Here is a 24,693-nt window from a genome sequence, read left to right on the forward strand (position 1 = left end):
CGTCCTCAATGGATCACTATAGAATTAAAATAGAATAGGGATTTTGCCCAAGTCTATTTGACTAATGTTGACATGTTTCATACAGGAAACAGGAACTAGAACAACATGCATGATTTATAATCTGTAAGTTGCATTCATTCTAATAAAATACAGATTTACATAAAATTAAATCATAACTATTTATTGATTGCACATTGATATTTATGGAGCATAAAATTGCACGTGGATGATTGTTTCAAATAAAATAAATTAGAATCAGACTAGTGAATTTAAGTCCAGGTCTATCTGACTTTTCTAGACATCCTTCCACCCAGGGAACATTATGTCTACTTTTATTATATTTTAAAACAACACAAGCATAGCTAATATTTGGTTGCACATTGTTTTTTGTAATGAACCAACAGTTTAGTCAATTAACATATTTGCTCATATTGATAATATATTGAACAAGTGTCTGGGAATAGTCAAGACAGATATTAAAGACACTAAAATAATACATTGTTATCTACATGTAGTACAATACAAATGTGATTGCAGTTTAAGCATACCAATACATACTTCTTGTAAATATGTCCAGTTTAAATCAGGACAGTAATTCTTAGAAGCCTGAAATATTTTTCCAGAACAGCAAATTGCTGTAAATATTTAATTATTTTTTTACTGATAAATAATTCTCCAATGCTCTAACAGACATGGAGACAGTAAGAATGGAGCACTGTTCTAAATACAGTTGATAGCTTGTGACAACTCTTTTTACTAATATTAAATTTCATGGTCAGTTTACTTATGACAAGAAGAACATGAATATTATAAGTATGAACTGCTATAACCAATTGTTTGTTTTTGTCGGCAGTAAGGAAACAAAGGCTTTTATATGTTTTTATGTAAACATTAGATTGTCTATTGAATAAAGAGTTTAGGGGATGCCATGATGCATTTCACAAAGACACATTCAAGGTAATGGCTTATATATTGATTACATAATTCAGAGTGTACATTGCCAATGCATTTAATATAATATGTACTAATTCTGTTTTGTTTTGAGTACACAAAAAAGAGGTGATAACGTAAGACTTAAGAGACTATCTTACCCTCACTATATGGGAATCACTGTCAAATTATACATATATCTCCCAATCATGAAAGCAAAAGGAGTTTGGATGCTCTTTTAAAGATAGAAAATTATGCCTTAATTTACATCTTAAGTTTTCTAAGCAATGCCAACAGATGGGCAAGTTTCTGCTATAAGGATTCATTCATTGGGTCTGTTTTATTCTTAATGTGAGATTGGTAGAAGTTGAACCCAACAGTTTATGCAACGGCTACACATTGTTTTTCCTAGAGTTAAATATTGATTCAGAGTTCTGAAGTATAGAGGACTCAAATATGCTGATTTATAGAAACAAGATTATCATTAATTTAGATCTTGTAAAAAAAAACAAAAAAATTTAGTAAAATATTGGTAAATAAATAAATAAGATTTAAAGCATTGTGGATGCAGGATTTATTTAAAATGCTAGACATGGTCTAGGAAATTGAAGTAGTTCTCAAGATTTGAAACTATCTATTATACAGCTCTTTATATAAACCTTTTATTTAGTCAGTCTTTACAAGATGCAGAGTTTTTTTTTTTTTGGAGTAAAACCTGATGTACCAATATAAACATATAATATATATACATTTCAATTGGTTCTCAAATTTTAGCACCAGTGTAGAAGCAGTTAATCTAACAGCAAAATGTAGGAAAAGCAATTTATTTAAAAGACTGATTTTAAAATAGTTAGCAAATAGCTTTCAATAGTCTAAGAATAGTACATGGAAGTAAAATATAGTATGATAATTCCATGATGATATCAAATCAAATGCGAGACATTTTCTTAATATTATACCTAAATATTAAAATGTCACTGTTTATTTTTTATTTTTGCTCATTATAAGCATAAAGTTACAAAAATCTAGTCTGGTCAAAGTCAAGTTATGTATTATCTACATGCAGGAAGGTTTTCAGAATGCATGTGATTTTAACCTCAGAATTGATGGTAATTATTCACTTTTCAATTTCCATATTACCAGCCAGAATAATATAAATATATAGCATAGAGTTGGTATCTTATGCAAGAATATGCTACTCAAAATTGAAATGTGTTTATTTTAAACAATTACTTTGAATTTTGATTCAATATTGTTTTGAAAGATGTGATTATTTAAATCACATTTGAATTTTGTTTTTGCCAAATCTGGGGACAAATGCAAAATTCTTCTGAGTGACTAAGTTAACCAAATGACTGGGTTGAAGTCACAAAATACTACCAAAAGCTGTTTGGTTGATATATATAATATTGAATCATATCAGAATATATAGGATTCAGATGAGGTGAACCAAGACAGAAATAAAATGAGCATTTTTGATAGTGAAACCATTTCTGAAATAACTAAGAACACTTAAGGATACTGCAAGTTAGTGTTTTCCATATTGCCAAACAAGTGTTTTTCTTTAAATACAACTATAGAGCTATATTTGACAAGTTGCATTTTAGTCTTTCTGAAAGCGAAATAATTTCTGAAATTAATATAAATAATTGTCAAGAGCAACATACAAGAGTTGTTCATTATGTCAAATTTTTGTTTCTTTAAATTTGGAACTGTACATGGCAAGATATTCTAGAAAGTTAACCGTTGTGAAATGTTAATTAAAAATATCAAAACATTTTATTTAGACAGATTTTTCATAGCTGGAGAAAATCATCTGTTAGCATTCTTTTTGGATTTATAAGGACAACAATCATGGCTTTAATTCAGCTCAACATCCAAATGTTCTGTGGAAGCAGTATATCAATGAAAACATGTATACTGAAACTTTTCCACTGATGTGTCCATTTCTGTATTTTTACACTTGAGTAGTCCAATACAAAACAAAAATATTGTTCATGGTAGAAATGGTAGACTTTGTATTCAAAGGTTCTACCACTCATAGAAAATTTTATCAGATTTTTAAAATTTAGTCAGTTTAGAGAATTGTCATTATACAATAGTACAAGACTTCTCTTGATGAAAATATTTTATTCTAAATCTATAAAATATTAAAAGTAGTATATCCAGCAGAGAAGCAAATTCTCAGGGACTATAACTTTAAAAAAGTTTAAAGATTAATCCAGGTTTAGCATAATCATGAAACAACTTTGGTTTGAGTCTTTAATTAACTTTGATTGTATTAAGGACACCTTTTTACAAAGTATATTTTAATTGATTATAATTCTTTAATTTAAAAGTAGAAAAAGCTTTATTTCGAAAGATGTGATATTGATCAGGTTATCAAAAGACGACAGCAATCATATATTATCTTTTATAATATTAATATAGAGAAAACAATGGAAAGTTAAAGAAGGTAATAATGTTTCCAAATAAACTTAAGTTTCAAAGTGGAAAGTAATGAAATTAAGGTTGGATTAGTTCTTGTCGATTTGTACAAGCAACAAGAACAACCTAATGCTTATTTACTGTTGCATAAATATTACAACACATTTAGCTCATAATGAAGGAGCTTTAATATAATTATTTCTATACTGACCTGCAGATTATTTATTCATCAGATATAGAAAGATGGGGTATATATATACATGTGAGTGCCATTGAGACAACTCTACATCAAGTCTATTAATTGTGCATTCTTGTATTTATACCATCTGCAAAGTTTGCCATTGATACATATAGTTATGCAGCATAGCTTCATTGTATGATAAATTCAGTAATTTCGGTTTTTACTAATATCCGTATTTACAAAATTTAATGGAGTTACTTTTTAAAAAGTTTCACATAATTTTTTATACGACCGCAAAATTTGAAAAATTTTTCGTCGTATATTGCTATCACGTTGGCGTCTGCGTCGTCGTCGTCGTCGTCGTCGTCGTCGTCGTCGTCGTCCGGCGTCCGAATACTTTTAGTTTTCGCACTCTAACTTTAGTAAAAGTGAATGGAAATCTATGAAATTTTAACACAAGGTTTATGACCACAAAAGGAAGGTTGGTATTGATTTTGGGAGTTTTGGTCCCAACATTTTAGGAATTAGGGGCCAAAAAGGGCCCAAATAAGCATTTTCTTGGTTTTCGCACTATAACTTTAGTTTAAGTTAATAGACATCTATGAAATTTTGACACAAGGTTTATGACCACAAAAGAACGGTTGGGATTGATTTTGGGAGTTTAGGTTTCAACAGTTTAGGAATTAGGGGCCAAAAAAGGGCCCAAATAAGCATTATTCTTGGTTTTCGCACAATAACTTTAGTTTAAGTAAATAGAAATCAATGAAATTTAAACACTATGTTAATGACTACAAAAGGAAGGTTGGTATTGATTTTGGGAGTTTAGGTCCCAACAGTTTAGGAATTAGGGGCCAAAAAGGGACCCAAATAAGCATTTTTCTTGGTTTTCGCACCATAACGTTAGTATAAGTAAATAGAAATCTATGAAATTTAAACACAAGGTTTATGACCATAAAAGGAAGGTTGGTATTGATTTTGGGAGTTTTGGTCCCAACAGAATAAGGGGCCCAAAGGGTCCAAAATTAAACTTTGTTTGATTTCATCAAAATTGAATAATTGGGGTTCTTTGATATGCCGAATCTAACTGTCATGACTGTGTATGTAGATTCTTAACTTTTGGTCCCGTTTTCAAATTGGTCTACATTAAGGTCCAAAGGGTCCAAAATTAAACTTAGTTTGATTTTGACAAAAAATGAATCAGTTAGGTTCTTTAATATGCTGAATCTAAAAATGTACTTAGATTCTTGATTATTGGCCCAGTTTTCAAGTTGGTCCAAATCGGGGTCCAAAATTAAACTTTGTTTGATTTCATCAAAAATTGAATAAATGGGGTTCTTTGGTATACCAAATCTAACTGTGTATGTAGATTCTTCATTTTTGGTCCTGTTTTCAAATTGGTCTACACTAAAGTCCAAAGGGTCCAAAATTAAACTTAGTCTGATTTCAACAAAAATTGAAATCTTGGGGTTCTTTGATATGCTGAATCCAAAAATGTACTTAGATTTTTTATTATGGGCCCAGTTTTCAAGTTGGTTCAAATCAGGATCTAAAATTATTATATTAAGTATTGTGCAATAGCAAGTCTTTTCAATTGCACAGTATTGCGCAATGGCAAGAAATATCTAATTGCACAATATTGTGAAATAGCAATTTTTTTTTTAATTAGAGTTATCTTTCTTTGTCCAGAATAGTAAGCAAGAAATATCTAATTGCAAAATATTGTGCAATAGCAAGATTTTTTTTTAATTGGAGTTATCTTTCTTTGTCCAGAATCAACTTAAATCTTTGTTATATACAATATACAATGTATATTCACTTTTTACTACCAACTGATAAATTATAATAAATAACATTCAGTGATAACAAGCAGTTTTTTTTACATCTTAATATTTTATGATGTATTTAAATGAGTAGTTATTGTTGCAAACTCCATTAGAAATTTTAATTGAGATTAGATTTGGAATAAGGGAAAGGGGGATGTGATTAAAAAAATTGGGTTCAATTTTTCTCATTTGAAATTTCATAAATAAAAAAGAAAATTTCTTCAAACATTTTTATGCCCCACCTATGATAGTAGAGGGGCATTATGTTTTCTGGTCTGTGTGTCCGTCCGTCCGTCCGTCCGTCTGTCCGTTCGTTCGTCCATCCGTTCGTCCGTCCGTCTGTCCCGCTTCAGGTTAAATTTTTTGGTCAAGGTAGTTTTTGATGAAGTTTAAGTCCAATCGACTTCAAACTTAGTACACATGTCCCCTATGATATGATCTTTCTAATTTTAATGCCAAATTAGAGTTTTTACCCCAATTTCACGGTCCACTGAACATGGAAAATGATAGTGCGAGTGGGGCATTCGTGTACTGAGGACACATTCTTGTTTTGAGAGGATTAATATTCAACAGCATAGTGAATTGCTCTAAGAGAAAACAAAAATTTTAAGTTCATTAGAACACATTCATTCTGTGTCAGAAACCTATGCTGTGTCAACTATTGAATCACAATCCAAATTTAGAGCTGAATCCAGCTTGAATGTTGTGTCCATACTTGCCCCAACCGTTCAGGGTTCAACCTCTGCGGTCGTATAAAGCTACGCCCTGCGGAGCATCTGGTTATATGTTGAAATTGTATGTGTGTGAGAGAATTTATCCTCCACCAAATGAAATACTGCTTGTTAATCAGTAAATATTCTATATAATATAAATGTAATTTCATGGTAAGTATATTTAACCAAATTCATATAAAATGGTAATTTTTGAAATCTCAAGAAGAGATTTTATATGAATTTATAGGGTTAAATATACTTACCACAATCCACCACCACCCCTGGAATAAATTCAGTTTTTTGTTCACTTAATTGAAATTATTCAATTAAACTACAAATTAAAACTAAAGCTAGTGTATGTTACACAGGTGAACTATGACGTAGGTGAGTACATCTCATGGATGTAATTTTTAATCACCTAGTTAATTGCGATAAGAACATGTTGTGAAAGCAAACATATTCTATATAATATAAATGTAATTTCATGGTAAGTATATTTAACCCTGTAAATTCATATAAAATCTCTTCTTGAGATTTCAAAAATTACCATTTGAAGCGAAGATCTTTATTGCAAATTTGTTTTGATTTAATTACGTACTACATAAGTTTTATTAAGTCCCAATATGTTTTTTCTGTTTAAATTGTTTTACGCTAGTCCTTGTGGGACCCTTTCTAGCTTAGTTTTCAGCTCACGTGTTAAATTTTACAAAAATCTTCTCCTCTGAAACTGCTGGGCCAAATTTAACCAAACATTGTCAAAATCGTTATTAGGGTATCTAGTTTAAAAATTGTGTCCAATGACCCGGTCAACCAACCAATATGGCCGCCATGGCTAAAAATAGAACATAGGGATAAAATGTAGTTTTTGGCTTATAACTCAAAAACCAAAGCATTTACAGCAAAACTGACATGGGGTTAAATTGTTCATCAGGTCAAGACCTATCTGCCCTGAAATTTTCAGATGAATTTTAAGGAATTTTTGCTGTTTTTGGTTATTATCTTGAATATTATTATAGATAGAGATAAACTGTGAACAGCAATAATGTTCAACAAAGTAAGATTTACAAATAAGTTAACATGACAGAAATTTTCAGTTGACCCCTTTAGGAGTTATTGCCCTTTATAGTCAATTTTTAACCATTTTTTGTAAATCTTAGTAATCTTTTACAAAAATCTTCTGCTCTGAAACAACTGGGCCAAATTAAACCAATCTTGGCCACAACTCTTATTAGGGTATTTAGTTTAAAAGTTGTGTGACGTGACCTGGCCTACAAATCAAGATGGCCGCCACAGCTAAAAATAAAACATAGGGGTAAAATGCAGTTTTTGGCTTATAACTCAAAAACCAAAGCATTTAGAAGTAAAATTGTTTATCAGGTCAAAATCTATCTGCCCTGAAATTTTCAGATGAATCGGACAACCTGTTGTTGGGTTGCTGCCCCTGAATTAGTAATTTTGTGGATATTTTGCTGTTTTTAGTTATTATCTTGAATATTATTATAGATAGAGTAAAACTGTAAACAGCAATAATGTTCAACAAAGTAAAATTTACAAATAAGTCTGCAAGACCAAAATGGTCAGTTGACCCCTTTGGGAGTTATTGCCCTTTATAGTTAATTTTTAACAATTTTTCGTAAATCTTAGTAATCTTTTACAAGAAACTTCTCCTCTGATACTACCTAGCCAAATTAAACCAAACTTGGCCACAATCATCATTTGGGTATCTAGTTGTAAAAATGTGTGGCGTGACCCTGTCAAACAACCAAGATGGCCACCACAGCTAAAAATAGAACATGGGGGTAACATTCCGTTTTTGGCTTATAACTCAAAAACCAAAGCATTTCAAGCAAATCTGACAAAGTAAGATTGTTGATCAGGTCAAAATCTATCTGCCCTGTAATTTTCAGATGAATCCGACAACCCGTTGTTGGGTTGCTGCCCCTGAATTGGTAATTTTAAGGAAATTTTGCTGTTTTTGGTTATTATCTTGAATATTATTATAGATAAAGATAAACTGTAAACAGCAATAATGTTCAGCAAAGTAAGATTTACAAATAGGTCAACATGACTGAAATTGTCAATTGACCATTTACGGAGTTATTGTCCTTTATAGTCAATTTTTAACAATTTTCATAAAATTTGTAAATTTTTATTAACATTTTCCACTGAAACTACTGGTCCAAGTTCATGTGCCTAACTATGAACAATGATCTTACTGAGTCTAGTAAATCCACTTTTATTTTAGCTTGCTGAGAATTCGAATGAAAGTAGCATGACATAAATATTAAAAAATTAGATTACCTAAACTCAGAAAGGTTTTAATCATTGTAAGGCACATGCAAATATAGAACTACCATTTATCAATTAGTGTATACATATTGGTATAAAACACTGTCTCTATATTGCACAATTTAAAAAAATATAATTCAATTTTATTTATACAATTATTATCACAAATTCATAATGGTCTGCAATACGCAGTCATTGGATAACAACATGTATGTTATTTTCTCTAATAAATTATTTAAGTATATATCATTGACTGGTAAGTGATGCACAGTAAGTCCCTATTGAAATTCAGATAACTTGACAATATACAGAATCTCCAAAATGAGCAAAATGTATCTAGTAAAAATAAAATGGCAGTTATTGTATCTAAGTATGTTCAATTATCATATATAGTTCTTTTGTTTGCTATACTTACTAAAACAATTATATCAGTTAAAGTCATCAAGAATGGTTAACAGTATATATAAGTGTACTCGTATGAAATTAAAGTAAAATTATCAGTATAAATTTTACAGGCCATTGAAAGATTTGGTGGTGAACAAATGAAGCAGGAGTGTGATGATATGAAAACCAAACCTTTAGATTCAACCAAACAAGAAATAATGATGGACATCAAACATTCAAATAATGAAATCCGTGAGCTAAAAGAATCATTTGAAAGTCTGAAGCTGTCTCATACTGAAATCATAAAATCCCGTGAACTACTTCAAGAAAATCATGCAGTTGTGACAAAAGAAATAGAAAAGATAAAGACTTCCCAGAATGATCCTATTCCTAAGAATATTAGAGGTAAGCTGCGTATGAAGTTACCTGTTGTACACTTAAGCCAAGATAGAGATTTACTCTTTATTCCTCGATTCCATGAAGGACACGAATTTTCGTTCTATGATTGACTCAGTTAAGCAAGAGCCACATGTCACTATAACATCATAGATTCACGATCACTGACAATTAAAGGAATTTTTTACTGTTATAGTCCAACAATTTCATCTTGGATATTATGTTGCATGGCGAAATTCATTAGAATACATGTGCAAAGAAAGAATGTTAATAGTCAAAGCAGGGCTGTAACTACATTTAGGCAAATGCCTCATGTTAGAAATTTAGAAGAACAAAAATTGCCAATGTTAAATTGTTTTCACAGAAAGTTTCTAGCAAGAAGCAACTTTCTCGTCACTCTTTTGTGTTGCCCCTGCATGTTATTCGTGATCCATGTTTCTATTTTACTTTTAGTTTTCAAAGTTGATGGTCTATTGTTTGTACTTCTGTGTCTGGGGTTTGTCTTTTGTTCATTTATTGTCCTACCTATTACTATATATAGTCTGAGTGTTGATTTTCATTTGTAAACGTGTGGTTTTGCAATGTCGCATATATACCCACCCATGTCCAGATATTGTGCAAGAGAATATTTTAAGAATAGATGATGCTACAAGAAATTGACAAGACACAGAAAAAAATGGTTGTTTCTGAATGAGAATTGAACTTGATATCAAAAAATACAAAACTGGCTTTTTTGCTCACCTGGCCCAAAGGGTCATCACTTGGCTTCCGTCGTCGTCTGTAAACTTTTAGAAAAATCTTCTCCTCTGAAACTACTGGGACAAATTAAACCAAACTTGGACACAATCATCATTGGGGTGACCTGACATACCAACCAAGATGGCCGCCACAGCTACAAATAGAACATAGGGGTAAAATGCAGTTTTTGGCTTATAATTCAAAAACCAAAGCATTTAGAGCAAATCTGACATGGGGTTAATATGTGTTTATCAGGTCATGATCTATCTGCCCTGAAATTCTCAGATTAATCAGACTAAAGTTTGTTAGATTACTGCCCCTGAATTGGTTATTTTTAGGAAACTTTGCTCTTTTTGGTTATTATCTTGAATATTACTATAGATAGAGATAAAATGTAAACAGCAATAATGTACAGCAAAGTAAGACCTAAAAATAAGTCAACATTACCTAAATGGTCAATTGAGCCCCTAAGGAGTTATTGCCCTTTTTAGTCAATTTTCAACAATTTTGAGATAATTGTAAGCAGCAAGAATGTTTAGAAAAGTAAGATCTACAAACATTTCCCCATCACCGAAACACAAAATTTGACCTTTTTATACAACAACAAAACATTATTAATTACATAGTGTATAAAAAGTAAAATCACAAAAATAGTGAATTTAAAGGAACACCAATTCGGAAAATCCATAATCATATGGCAAAATCAAATAAAAAAACGCATCAAAAAGGAATGGACAAGAACTGTCATATTCCTGACTTGGTACAGGCATTTTCAAATGTAGAAAACGGTGGATTAAACCTGGTTCTATAGCGCTAAAAGAGGGACGAAAGATACCAAAGGGACAGTCAAACTCATAAATCTAAAACAAACTAGACAACGCCATGGCTAAAAATGAAAAAGACAAACAGAAAAACAATAGTACACATGACACAACATAGAAAACTAAAGAATAAACAACACGAACCCCACCAAAAACTAGGGGTGATCTCAGGTGCTCCTGAAGGGTAAGCAGATCCTGCTCCACATGCGGCACCCGTCGTGTTGCTTATGTGATTACAAATCCGGTAAATAGTCTAATTCGGTAGGTCAAATTCATGAAAGAGAAGGGGATTGTTGTTACGACGTAAGGAATATATCCGATATCATTTGTCAAACGGTTATTCCAAGGAATATATCCGATATCATTTGTCAAACGGTTATTCCATAACGGTCAACCAACTCGTGATGGCGTCCGTAAAATTTACGAAGAGATGATTTCAACTTCACCATTTGGAACTCTTGGTTTAATAGCTTCCTTGTGAGCAGTAACCCTCTATCAAGAAAATCATGATAGGAAATGCAAGCACAGGAATATCGTATCTATTGGGAAATATATACCCCCTATGCAGGTGCTGCTGGAATGTTGCTACTAATAAATGGAAAGTTCACAATTGGAAAGCTGAAATCATCTCTTTTGTCGTAAAGTTTTGTCTTCAACCGACCCTCATTGTCAATTTCTAGATGTTAACCCTCTCACTTTAATGACAGTCTCATTAAATTCCGTTATATTTACATTGATGCGTTTAATAAACAGACATAATACATAAAATAGTCAAAATATGGGTACATCAGTCATCATCTTATAACAATTTTAAAAGGAACAATTTAAAAGAAAACAAACACATCGACTATCTACGAACACATTGATTGATATGAGTGTCCTAAAGTGACCTAATATGATATAAACGGGATCAGTAAATTCCATACTGACTCCACTTCTAATTGTGTATAGAAATAAGCCCCGCCTCCACCCTGATACTTTTAAGAAATCATATTCCTAGAAATGTATAGGAGGTAAACATAAGTTAAATATTGCTATCATGTTGTAGTCGTAGTGGTAGTCATAGTCTGAAGACATTTGGTTTCCAGCCAATAACTTTAGTATTAGTAATTAGAAATTTCACTGCCAACACAAGGTTTATGTCCACAAAAGGAAGATTGGGATTGATTTTGGGGTTTATGGCTCAAACCATTTAGGAATTATGGGCAAATCAGGGGGAACAATTACTAAAGTACAAAACATGATTAAAAAGCAGTGTAAGGGAGGTAATTCAAACACAACATGGTTTGAATTACTTCTCTAACACTGCTTTTAAATTATGTATAAAGACATGTTGTACTTTCTTGGGGTGCATGATTACCTGTTAATTTATTTTTTAGAAAGTACTATTTCAGTTAGTTCTCAAGATTTCAGAAATTAAAGAGAAACTTATTTATATAGATCAATTCGCAACAGCATAGTGTATTGCACAAAAGCTAAAGAATAAATTTAAATTTAAATCACATAACCAATTCAATATAAAAAAGAAGATGTGGCATGATTGATTTTAGTTATTCTGTGTCAGAAACGTATTATGTTTCAAATATTAAATAACACGCCAAATTTAGACCTGTATCATATAACCTATGCCTAAACTGTTATGGTTGTATCTCTGGTGTTGTTTCCAGCTGCACCTGGTGAAGCAATTTATTAACCTTTTTGATTCAGGCATCAATGTTGTGGCTTTTCTAGACAAAATGCATACGGTATACATATACAATAAAATATGGCATACAAAATTGTAGTACTAGACCTTGGTATCTGTATTGAGTTTTACTAAAGACGATTCCCAGTTTTATGTTTTGAATGATAATACCTAATTGTTATCAATAGTTTTTATACAACCACAAAAAAACAATTGCGTCATATAATGCTATCATGTCGTCGCTATCATTGTTAGAAGACACATTTAGTTATAACTTAGTTTTAATGAATGGATCACAATCCAAATTCATAGCTGTATCAAGCATGAATGTCGTGTCCATACTCATGATACTTGCCCCAATTGTTTAGGGTTTGACATCTGTGGTTGTATAAAGCAGCACCCTGTGGAGCACCTGGTTTGTTTTGTACACTCAACAATGTTCACTTATATTTCTAGATCAGATGAAAAATAAAATCGAAGACTGGGAAGAGAAAGATAAGATGTTTGTGTCTACAAGAGCCAGTGGTTATGTCATACAATGTTTACAGGACAACAGTTGTTTGACTTTAACTGGTCCATCAGGAGTTGGAAAATCATTTATTGCAAGACACACAGCACTAGTTTTACAGAAGGAAGGATACAAAATAATACCTGTGAGAAAACCATATGACATAAGAGATTATTATCAACGAAAGAAAAGGACAGTCTTCATTGTAGATGATATTTGTGGAAATTTCATTGCCAACCAACTACAGATTGATACCTGGAAACAACTTTTACCTTGGATTTATACAATTATGGCAGACAAATATTGTAAGATTATTGTATCTTGTAGGTTACAAGTCTATAAAGATAAGAAGTTTAATGTATTATTACCTTTTAAATCATGTGAATGTAACTTGTTATCTGAAAAGTTATGTCTTACATCTGTTGAAAAAAACAGCATAGCAAAAGCTTTTATAGGTACCAGCGCAGATGATATTGATGAATTATCACAAAAAAGTGAGTTCTTTCCACTTTTATGCTCTTTATATGATAGGGGGGAAAGTGGAGATATTAATGATTTTTTCAAAAATCCATTTGAAGTCTATAAAAAAGAATTAGACACTTTAAATAGGCTTGGGGATGAAGGGAACTATAAAATATGTGGTTTGGCCTTATGTGTTCTCTTTAATAATCATCTGAAAGAAAAATGGTTCCAGTGTCAAGTGACAGATGAACAAAGCTTTAGACTACTAGAAGACACATGTGATGCTTGTGAAATCGATAGAAGTACATCAAAGATAAAACTGATGAAAGCACTTGACACCCTAGATGGTACTTTTATACATAAACACAATGGCACTTATAGTACTGTACATGATAAATTGTTTGACTTCCTTGCTCATTATTTTGGTCAGAAAATGATTGAATGTTTGATAGATCATGGTGACTGTAATTTTGTACATGAACGTTTTACTTGGCAAACATTACAAGATGTCAAGAAAAGTCAAATAGACTTTATTATTGAAATACCAGATGATTATTTGAATTCATATTTAGAAAGGTTTGTAAACGACTGGTCAGCAGGAAATGTGACGTTTGTTTTCTTTAACAATATTATGAAAGTACCATCATTCGGACAAGAGTTATTACAGTACTTAAAACAACTGGATATATCAAAACAAGAAACATTAGCAAATTCCAAGGATACAGTGCTGCCAAAGAAGGCATGTGGATCAGGTAATACTCCATTGGTAATGTTTTGTTATTATGGTTATACTGATATGGTAAGGTGGAAGTTACAGTATGATGTGGATATTTTGTACACCAGAGTTGATGGGATTGCTGGAGATGAGAGGACTCCTAATGTTGATCTATGTAATGATAGTGGCATAAGTCCTCTTTTAGCAGCAAGTCAGAATGGACATACAGAAATAGTCAAACTACTATTAAAGAAGAATGTTAATGTTGATCTATGTGATAAAACTGGTATTAGTCCTCTATATGAGGCATGTTATGTAGGACATACCGATATAGTTAAGTTACTGTTAGAGCGGAACCCTAAGGTTGATCTATGTGACGATGTTGGCTGTAGTCCTCTGGTATTAGCAAGTCAGGCTGGATATACTGAAATAGTAAGGTTGCTGTTAGAGAAGAATGCGAACATTGATCTTTGTACCAATGAAGGATATAGTCCCCTGTTAGTTGCAAGTCTGAATGGACATACTGATACAGTAAAGTTGCTATTAGAGAAAAATCCAAATGTAAATCAATGTCAAAAAGATGGTGTAAGTTCTTTGTATGAAGCATGTTCTAAAGGACATACTGACATGGTAAGGTACCTTTTGGAGAATAATTCTGATGTTGATCTATGTACCAATGATCGTATAAGTCCTCTGTTAGTAGCAAGTCAGAATGGACATACTGATATTGTCAGGTTACTGTTGGCAAGGAATTCTAAAGTTAATATATGTAACATTAATGGTATTAGCCCTTTGAGTAGGGCATGTCATAATGGACATACTGACATAGTAAAGTTGCTTTTAGAGAAGAACTCTAATGTTGATTCATGTGGATCTGAGAGTTATAGTCCTTTGTTTTTAGCAAGTGAGAATGGACATACTGAAATTGTGAGGTTGCTGTTGGAAAAGAATCCTAACACCAATATATGTACCATCGATGGCTGTAGTCCTTTGTTAATGGCAAGTCAACAGGGATATACTGAAATAGTGAGGTTACTTTTAGAGAAGAATCCAAATGTTGATCTATGTGACAGAGATAGCAGGAGTCCTCTATTTTTAGCAAGTCAGAAAGGACATTTTGAAATAGCTAGGCTGTTGTTAGAGAAGAGTCCTAATGTTGATCTAAGTAACAAGGATTGTTGTAGTCCTCTGTACATAGCAAGTCATGAAGGACATACTGATATAGTAAGGATGCTGTTAGAAAAGAATCCCAGTGTTGATCTGTGTGACAAAGATAGTAGGAGTCCTCTGTATGTGGCAAGTCAAAACGGACACACTGATATAGTAAGGTTGCTGTTGGAGAAGAGTTCTTACGTAGATTTATGTGACAAGGATGGCTGTAGTCCTCTGTTCATAGCAAGTCAGAAAGGAAACACTGATACAGTAAAGTTGCTCCTAGAGAAGAGATCTAATGTTGATCTATGTGACAAGGGTGGCTGTAGTCCTTTGTGCATGGCAAGTCAGAAAGGACACACTGATACAGTAAGGTTACTGCTAGTGAAGAGTCCTAACATTGATCTATGTGACTATGAGGAATGTAGTCCCCTGTTATTAGCAAGTCAGAATGGACATACTGATATAGTGATGTTACTGTTAGAGAAGAATCCTAATGTTCATCTATGTAACAATGATGGCTGTAGTCCTCTGTTATTAGGAAGTCAAAATGGACATTTGGAAATCGCAAAATTGCTGATAGAGAAGAATCATAACGTTAATCTATGTAACAATAATGGCTGTAGTCCTTTATTAGTAGCAAGTCAGGTTGAGCATACTGATGTAGTTAGGTTGCTGTTAGAGAAGAATGCTAAAGTTGATCTATGTGACAAAAATAGCTGTAGTCCTCTGTTATTAGCATGTCAGAATGGGCATACAGATATTGTTAATTTGCTGTTAGAGAAGAATCCTAATGTTGATCTATGCAACAATGATGGCTGTAGTCCTTTATTATTAGCAAGTCAGAATGGGCATACTGATGTAGTAGGGTTGCTGTTGGAGAAGAATCCTACAGTTGATCTATGTTGTTATAAAGGCTTTACACCACTAATCACAGCATGTGCCAATAACAACACCAGCATAATAAAGCTTTTAATGCAACATAAACCAGACACTAATGCCCAGACATATGATGGTGGTAGTGCTTTAGTTTTCGGTGCATGGAATGAAAACATAGAAATCATACAGTTGTTATTAAAAAACAATGCTGACTGTAATATATGTGCCCATAGCAAAAAGTTTATAACTGATACAACTAAAGACTGCCCAACAAAAACATTAGATGAAGTAAAACAGAATTGTTTTAACATTCTAACAAAAAATGCACCATCATTTGTCACAGATTATGTCAGAAAGAAGTCAGTAGATTACGCCTTCGATGTGGTGGCTGGCTGTTCTCCATTACACTATGCTTGTTTTAGGGGAAACATAGATGTAGTCCGTTGTCTTCTGGACCACAAGGCGAACATTAACATCAAAAAAGAAAATGGAACAACCCCGTTATTTTATGCATGTGAAGTAGGACATGAGGATCTAGTGGGTTTCCTGTTAGATAAAGAAGCAGATACACAGATGTATAGACGTGATGGGAAATCCCCTTTAAGCATTGCAAGAGATAATGGGCATCAGTATATAGTGTTGATTGTAACTGAATGTATGAAGAAGGAAAATACAACTTCTTCCTAACTCTTTGTTCTTTGATCTAAAGTTTGTATGCTTGTTTATAAACATTCATAGGGAAGTTGAAAAGTCTTTTTGGTATTTGTTTTAAATCTTTATATCTATACTACTATTCATTCTGTTTCGTTAGTCTTTAGTTTTAAAATACATGTGAAGATTTTTATTTATTTTTTTCATTATTATTACATAGAACAGAGGAAACAAGTTTGTTGATTCTAATGAATAAAACTGTCCCAGACTTGGTCAACATTGTAATTCTATCATTAACTTTCTCATTTTCAATTACCAGTAAATTAGATATTTTGTAGGTCACATTTGTTTCTACTCAATGTGACAGATTTGTTGTTGTCTTAATTATTGTTATTTGGTTTCAATTCTTAAAGTTAAATATTTTACTGATTGGATTTCATACACTGTAACCAAATTGAAAGTGTGTTACTTGGGTTCATGTTTTTCTTCTATATGTATTTTTCATATATTTTGAAGACTGTGTGCTTATATGGCTAACCCCCAGAATTCTTGTTCGGTTTTGTTTTGTTAGTTTACTGTTTAATTCATGTAACTTGTAATATGTTGTGGCTCTCGTTTTTTTCCATAATCGTTTTATCATTATTTTTTTGCTGTGTTCATTTCTGTTACTCTAGATCTACTCAAGGAATAAAACCACTAATTAATATCCATGTTGTTATCTATGTTATATTCTGCTATTTCAATCATTCATATACCAGCTATTTTGCTTTAAGATTTGAAAAAAGTGATAGTAATTATCTTACCTGACTTGTGCTAAAATTGTTTTATTACCTGCAATCGTTCATAAGATCACTCTATAGTTTTCTGAAATTCGATAGATAATAATACAGATACTACATGCTTATATGAGCAATAGGGTAGATATTCCATCTTATCTTATTTTCATATATTTGTTCTATTTTTCAAGTGCTTCAGTTGTCATTTGATACCAAAATATTTTACTTGTATAATTATATGTAGGAACTATTTCATTTAATGTATGCACTTCTTTCTTGTGTGTTCTTTCTGACTTGGCTAGAAATCTACACTTCTTCCATCATACTCATATGAGAATCTTGACAGAATTTATGATTCATATATATATGCTGTTTTTAAGAAGTAATACAAATTCCTTTAGTAAAGCCATCCTGTAGAAAGTAGCAATTAAGCAGCACAATTTGTCTAAATAAGTTATCAAGACTTGAAATAACAGTGTTCATAAATATCTAACAATCTCATTTGTACAAAACATTCACAGCGCCTGCGTTCTTAGAAGATGTAAAATATGTTAACAAAAATGTGACTCAAAAACATGTCAAAGTTATTCGACCCAGTGCCTCTATAAACAAGAATAAACTATAATTTGCTAGTTCTTAATTTAGAGATATCTATTAAAGTCAGGGGTGAACAGATTTTATGGAGTGCACATTATCTTCCCCATGATTGACTAAATTGATTTTGTCTCCCTCTAAATGCAAGCCATAGTGATGCTGCTAACTTGGCTGTGGCAGCTTCAACTTATTTATATTTTTATTTAATAACATAAGGAAGAGCTTTTGATCTTTAAATTATGTAGGTTTAATATCCTTTATTTTACAGCTATTTTAATGTTATGTTAAATGATTTATATACAGTATATATATATAAATGTATACCAAAAGTTTTTAATAGTGGACACACATTATTTATTTTTGTGTTTACTTTGATTTGTTCTCCCTGTGTTTTACATGTTGAAAGTGATTTATGTTTTTATCTTACATGTCTTATGTATGGGTAAAATCTTAAACCATTTTGTAATTCAGTTTTAAAATTGAAGGTGCTATATATGTGTCCAAGAAATCTCACCACTAAAGTTGTGTTTCGATTTTATACATACCAAAATGTGTGTTAGTTTTATACATACCAAAATACCAAAATTGTTTTAGACTTATATTGTTTATATTGTAATATAAAAAATATATTTAGTTTGTATAATGTATCTGTGGGAAATACATTTTCAACATGATCGCTATGACTGCTTTTAAGAAATAAACCTGTAAAAAAATAATTTCAGGTAAGCAATTCTGTCTCTAAATTTGTGTTTTAATTTCTTATTATGTTTTGACAAAATCAATCTTTTAATTATTATTGTGGTTTAATTTTTATCATTTTTTTTTATATATATAGAATATATTTTATTGATATAATGTATCTGTAAGAAATAAGTTTTCAACATGATTGCTATGACTACTTTAGAGAAATACACTTGTAAAGAATTAATTTCAGTATTGCTGCTTTTATTGTGTTCATGTATTATGTAAGCAACTCTGTCTCTTAGTTTGTGTTTTAATTTCTTATTATGTTTTGACAAAATCAAGCTTTTATTATTGTGGTTTGTAATTTACAATTATTTTTAGCATTTTTGTTATTATATATTATAGAAAATAAAAAAAAAAATATTGTGATTTATAATTTTGAATTGATTTTAACATTTGTATTGGTTTGAGACTTATGTTGTTTATTTGTAATATAGAAATATATTTAGTTGATATAATGTTTCTGTATCTAAGCTGGGACATAAACTATTTTATTATATTTTGTGTACAATGTAAATCTAAATCAGTGTTTTAAAGTTAGAAAGATAGTTAAAACAATTTTTGGTAATTTCTGCCAAAAAAGAAATTTATCTTAGAATATACGAATAAAAGAAATCTGATTTGGATTAGTTTCAGACTCAATGGAATTATAACGACTTTTTGGATAGCTATTCCTATAAAAGGACTATTTTTGGATCGAATTTAATGAGGATCATATTTAAGTTAGTTTCAAAACGGGGATTAGCTGGTTAGCTGGAGATCAATCAGACTTTATTTAGATGGACGTGTCTTAAAAAGTAATACAGTAGATAAAAAGGAAATTGGTTTGGGGGGGGGGGGGGGGGGGGGTGTAAAATGTTTTAAAAGAGAAATGTATTTTCTTTTTATTTAACATTTAAAATTTAGGTAATATAACATCTTCCTCGGTTCTTTTTTTCTCTAAGCATATCAGTGAGGGAAAGAAATTCAAAAGCAATTAATCTAATTTAAACTCAATAACCCTTGCAGTTATTTTTCTTTTCATACACGAATTTGAAAGTACACAATTTGTCAAAGTCTTAATTGTCACCAATTAAATAAAAATTGGAAATAAATTTAACGGAAACAATTAAAATAAATACACCATTAAATCACAATTTTAGGATGAGTCTAAATATCAAAAAAAATATTAATTTTAAACTTACCAAAGTCGTATTTCCCCTACAAGAAACTTTCCTAGGATCAGTGGAAAAGCGGAATAACGTCCACATTTCTAAAACGTTCACGTAAATTGATTGCGTCATGTGTTAAAACAGTTATTGGCCAATCAAATCGGTATATGTAATTTAATCTGCACAGCACGAGATGACCCAATAACCTGAACTCCTAGGTCGTTCGGGTTATTGGGTCATCTCGTGCTGTGCAGATTAAATGGCATATACCGACTTGCTTGGTCAATAACTATAACTTAACCCGCTATGCGTGTTATTTATAAGAGTGTACCACTTATTTTATGCTATTTCGAATTGACAAAAAAAATGTGAATCCTTCATTCCTTATAAATTGATTCTTAATTCTGTTTTTTTTAGGAGTAAATCATGAAAAAAGGTTGATAGACCAAATTTTTAGCCAATCAGATGATGTGTTACATCCTTAGTTGAATTATAACAAAATTAATATGTATGGTGATTTGAACTGTAAATTCAGAATCTATTGCTTCCATTTATTATTGCAATGTCATTTTGGACTAAGATGTGAATTTATTTTTTGCAATATTGTGCAAAATCCTATTCAATTCATATAAAAAATTTCAAAATGTAAGTTTGAATTATTGCGATTATAAACCCATTTTTCGCATAATAAAAACATCACAATTATTTCTGAATAAACAATGATGATATATCATTATGGATCAACTGAGCTTTTCTAGTTGTAAAAATGTGTTCAATGACCCTGACCGCCAACCAAAATGGCTGCCACAGCTAAAACTTACAAAAAGTGGTAAAAATTAATGTAGATTTTGGCTTATATCTCTGAAACCAAAGCATGGATTATAATTGTTTATCAGGTCAAGACCCATGTGAGAAACATGTATGTTTCTGTTATGCCTTATTTGATTTAAATGATAATAGATAAATAAACAATTTAAATCACAAAAACTATCAGCAAGGCAATTTCTATTAAAAAGTCAAATTTTGAAGATATCCTTAGTAGACTGTCACTCTTCATAGAAGTGATTGCTAGTTAAATGAGGAATTTTTGTTATAACCCTCTTTGGGTTTTTTTTAGCAAAAAACATTGAAAATAGAGATAAACAAAAACAGTCTAAAGGGTCAGTAATACAAGCTCAACAAAATAGATATTTAAATAAGGATGTACTTAGGTGATCTAAAGTAAATCTAAATAAATCATGAAATCAAAATCGGTACTTTAAGCTGGAAGAGTATTAGTTAAGGATCAAAATAAACTAAAAAATATTGATAGGTCATGGAGCTCCTTTTCCCGATATTTGATTTATAAAATATTGCAAGAAAAGGCTGCCTTGGACTTATGTGTTATGGGGCAAAATATTTTACCTTCTATCATATGGAAAAACACCAAGGAGTTAGAACATTTGATTTTTTTCAAAAACCTCACCTAAGTACATCCTTAAATCTTTTAATGTCCTTTGTTTGATGTGCACATAGACCAAGATGAGCGATTATATATTGTTTACATTGTATTACAAACATGTATAGAAATATATTTTGTTGATATGATGATAATAAGAAAATAATAATCATAATAAAATCATTTATCTGTATTTAATGTATTTTTATTATCTTCTATCCACAAATTTGTAAAAAAAAAAGCCTTTCAGATAATGTCATCTTTTGTTGCAGTGGGTTAAACAATGTTCCATGGAAATACATGATAGGTCATTTATTTATCATTTTGAGATTGCAGTTTTTGAATTTAAATACATCCTCACAAATCTGCACTGAAAAAGTGCATTCAACTTTTAATCAAGTTGCTAAAAAGTCAAACTCTGCTTATTTTATGACCAAATCTGTTTGGCAGTTTTACCTTTCTGGTTTCAAGACCAAATATTGCAATACATTTTTATACAACCGCAAAAATCAAAAAAATTTTGGTCATATATTGGTATGGCGTTGGCGTCGTCGTCGTCCGAAGACATTTGGTTTTCACACTATAGCTTGAGTATAAGTGAATAGAAATCTATGAAATTTATACACAAGGTTAAGGACTATAAAAGGAAGGTATGGATTGATTTTGGGAGTTTTGGTCTGAACAGTTTAGGAATAAGGGGCCAAAAAGGGCCCAAATAAGCATTTTTCTTGGTTTTTGCGCAATAACTTTAGTGTAAGTACAATGTAAATAGAAATCTATGAAATTTTAACACAAGGTTTATGACCACAAAAGGAAGGTTGGGATTGATTTTGGGAGTTTTGATCCTAACAGCTTAGGAATTAGGGGCCAAAAGGGGCTAAAATTAAACTTTGTTTGATTTCATCAAAAAATTAATTATTGGGGTTGTTTGATATGCCAAATCTAACTTGTATTTCGATTCTTAATTTTTTGTCCTGTTTTCAAATTGGTCTACATTATGGTCCAAAAGGTCCAAAATTAAACCGTAATTTTTATACGCCCGTCGTCTTTTAGACGGGACGTATTATGGTATACCGTTGTCCGTCCGTCGTCCACACTTCGGACAATAACTCAAAAACACTTTCACCAATTTCCATGAAACTTAAGTGAATTGTTTATATCTATTGACGTAAGCTCCCTTTCGTTTTTTTTTTAATTTCAGATTTTAAGTTTTGGATTTATGGGGCTTTATTCATAAAAAAGGGGGGATTTTCAACACTTCGGACAATAACTCAAAAAGGCTTTCACCAATGTCCATGAAACTTTGGTGAATTGTTTATATCTATTGATGTAAGCTCCCTTTCAATTTTTATAAATTTCAGATTTTAAGTTTTGGATTTATGGGGCTTTATTCATAAAAAAAGGGTGATTTTCAACACTTCGGACAATAACTCAAAAAGGCTTTCACCAATGTCCATGAAACTTTGGGGAATTGTTTATATCTATTGATGTAAGCTCCCTTTCAATTTTTATAAATTTCAGATTTTAAGTTTTGGATTAATGGGGCTTTATTCATAAAAAAAGGGGGATTTTCAACACTTCGGACAATAACTCAAAAAGGCTTTCACCAATGTCCATGAAACTTTGGTGAATTGTTTATATCTATTGATGTAAGCTCTCTTTTAATTTTTATAAATTTCAGATTTAAAGTTTTGGATTTATGGGGCTTTATTCATAAAATAAAAGGGGGATTTTCAACACTTTGGACAATAACTCAAAAAGGCTTTCCCCAATGTCCATGAAACTTTGGTGAATTGTTTATATCTATTGATGTAAGCTCCCTTTCAATTTTTATAATTTCAGATTTTATATTTCCGTGTTATGAATTTTTATGCTTAAAAAAGGGGGGATTTTCCAATTTTGGGACAATAACTAACACTTTCACAAAATTTTATGCAACTTTGATAAATTGTTTATATCTATTGACATAAGCTCCCTTTCCATTTTTATAAATTTTAGATTTTACGTTTTCTTAGTAATGAATTTTTATACTTAAAAAAGGGGGATTTTATAAAACTTTGGTGAATATATTAATGTAACATCCCTTTTGATTTGTATATATATTTCTAGTTGATCATATAAATTCATGTAAAGCATAAAAGACAAGTTAAAAGAGCAACGGGCGTATCATGCGCTAAAGCACAGCCCTTTATTTATTATGGGCCCAGTTTTCAAGTTGGTCCACATCGGGGTCCAAAATTAAACTTTGTTTAATTTCAACAAAAATTGAATATATGGGGTTCTTCAATATGCTGAATCTAACCATATATTTAGATTTTTAATATTTGGGCCAGGTTTTCAAATTGGTCCACATTGAGGTCTAAAGAGTCTAAAATTAAACATTATTTGATTTCATCAAAATTTGAATTCTTGGGTTTCTATGATATGCTGAATCTATCCATGTATTTAGATGTTGGATATTGGATCATAATAGTTAAATGTTCAATTTAAAAATTAAAAGTTTAAGTTCTTAGACCATATTTATTCTGTGTCAGAAACCTATTTTGTGTCAACTATTTAATGACAATCCAAATTCAGAGCTGTATCAAGCTTAAATGTTGTGTCCATATTTGCACCAACTGTACAGGATTCGAACTCTGCGAGAGCATCTGGTTAACATTTTAGCAATTTGGTTTTATAATGAGAAGTCCCTTACCAAATGGCAAAATCAAAAGCTCAAAAACATCAAACGAATGGCGAACAACTGTCATATTCCTGACTTGGTTCAGGCATTTTCATTATGTAGAACATTTTATTTTATTAAATCTGGTTTTTATAGCTACATGTATATTAAGCCAGGTGTTCCGCAGGGCGCAGCTTTATACGACCCCAGTTGTCAAACCCTCAACAGTTGGGGCAAATTTGGTCACAATATTTAAGCCTGAAACTGTCTGAATTTGGATTGTGATCAAATTTTTGACATAATATAGGTTTTTGTCACAAAATAAATGTGGGCAAAGATCTAACAAATCTATGATTGCACAATACTGTGCAATTGAAGATTTCTTCTTGAAACTTTTCAGAATTCAAAATTTGAAAAATATCGAAAATAAAAGGAATCCCTTAAAAAAATGGTAAACACAACCCCATCCCCCCCCCCAAACTTATTGAAATCCCCCTTAAAGCAATTACCCTTAAACTCAATCCCATGCTTTCTTTTGTAGTATTCAACCTTGCAGTATAATTTCAGAGAGATCC

At 31.4% G+C, this 24,693-nt stretch overlaps 1 protein-coding gene across 1 annotated transcript in view; it reads left to right on the top strand.

Annotated features, from left to right (window-relative positions):
- LOC139502504 (serine/threonine-protein phosphatase 6 regulatory ankyrin repeat subunit B-like) overlaps positions 1 to 19,228 on the top strand; it is a 45,393-nt gene extending 26,165 nt beyond the window's left edge. Inside the window, exons 4-5 of the mRNA XM_071291987.1 lie at positions 8,879 to 9,152; positions 12,843 to 19,228. Coding sequence (XP_071148088.1) covers positions 8,879 to 9,152; positions 12,843 to 16,789 — 4,221 coding nt within the window. The 3' untranslated portion in view covers positions 16,790 to 19,228. The remainder of the gene's footprint in view (positions 1 to 8,878; positions 9,153 to 12,842) is intronic.
- Positions 19,229 to 24,693: the final 5,465 nt, after the last annotated feature.

The sequence above is a fragment of the Mytilus edulis genome, chromosome 14 (genome assembly GCF_963676685.1).
Source record: "Mytilus edulis chromosome 14, xbMytEdul2.2, whole genome shotgun sequence".
NCBI classification, from domain to species: Eukaryota; Metazoa; Mollusca; class Bivalvia; order Mytilida; family Mytilidae; genus Mytilus; species Mytilus edulis.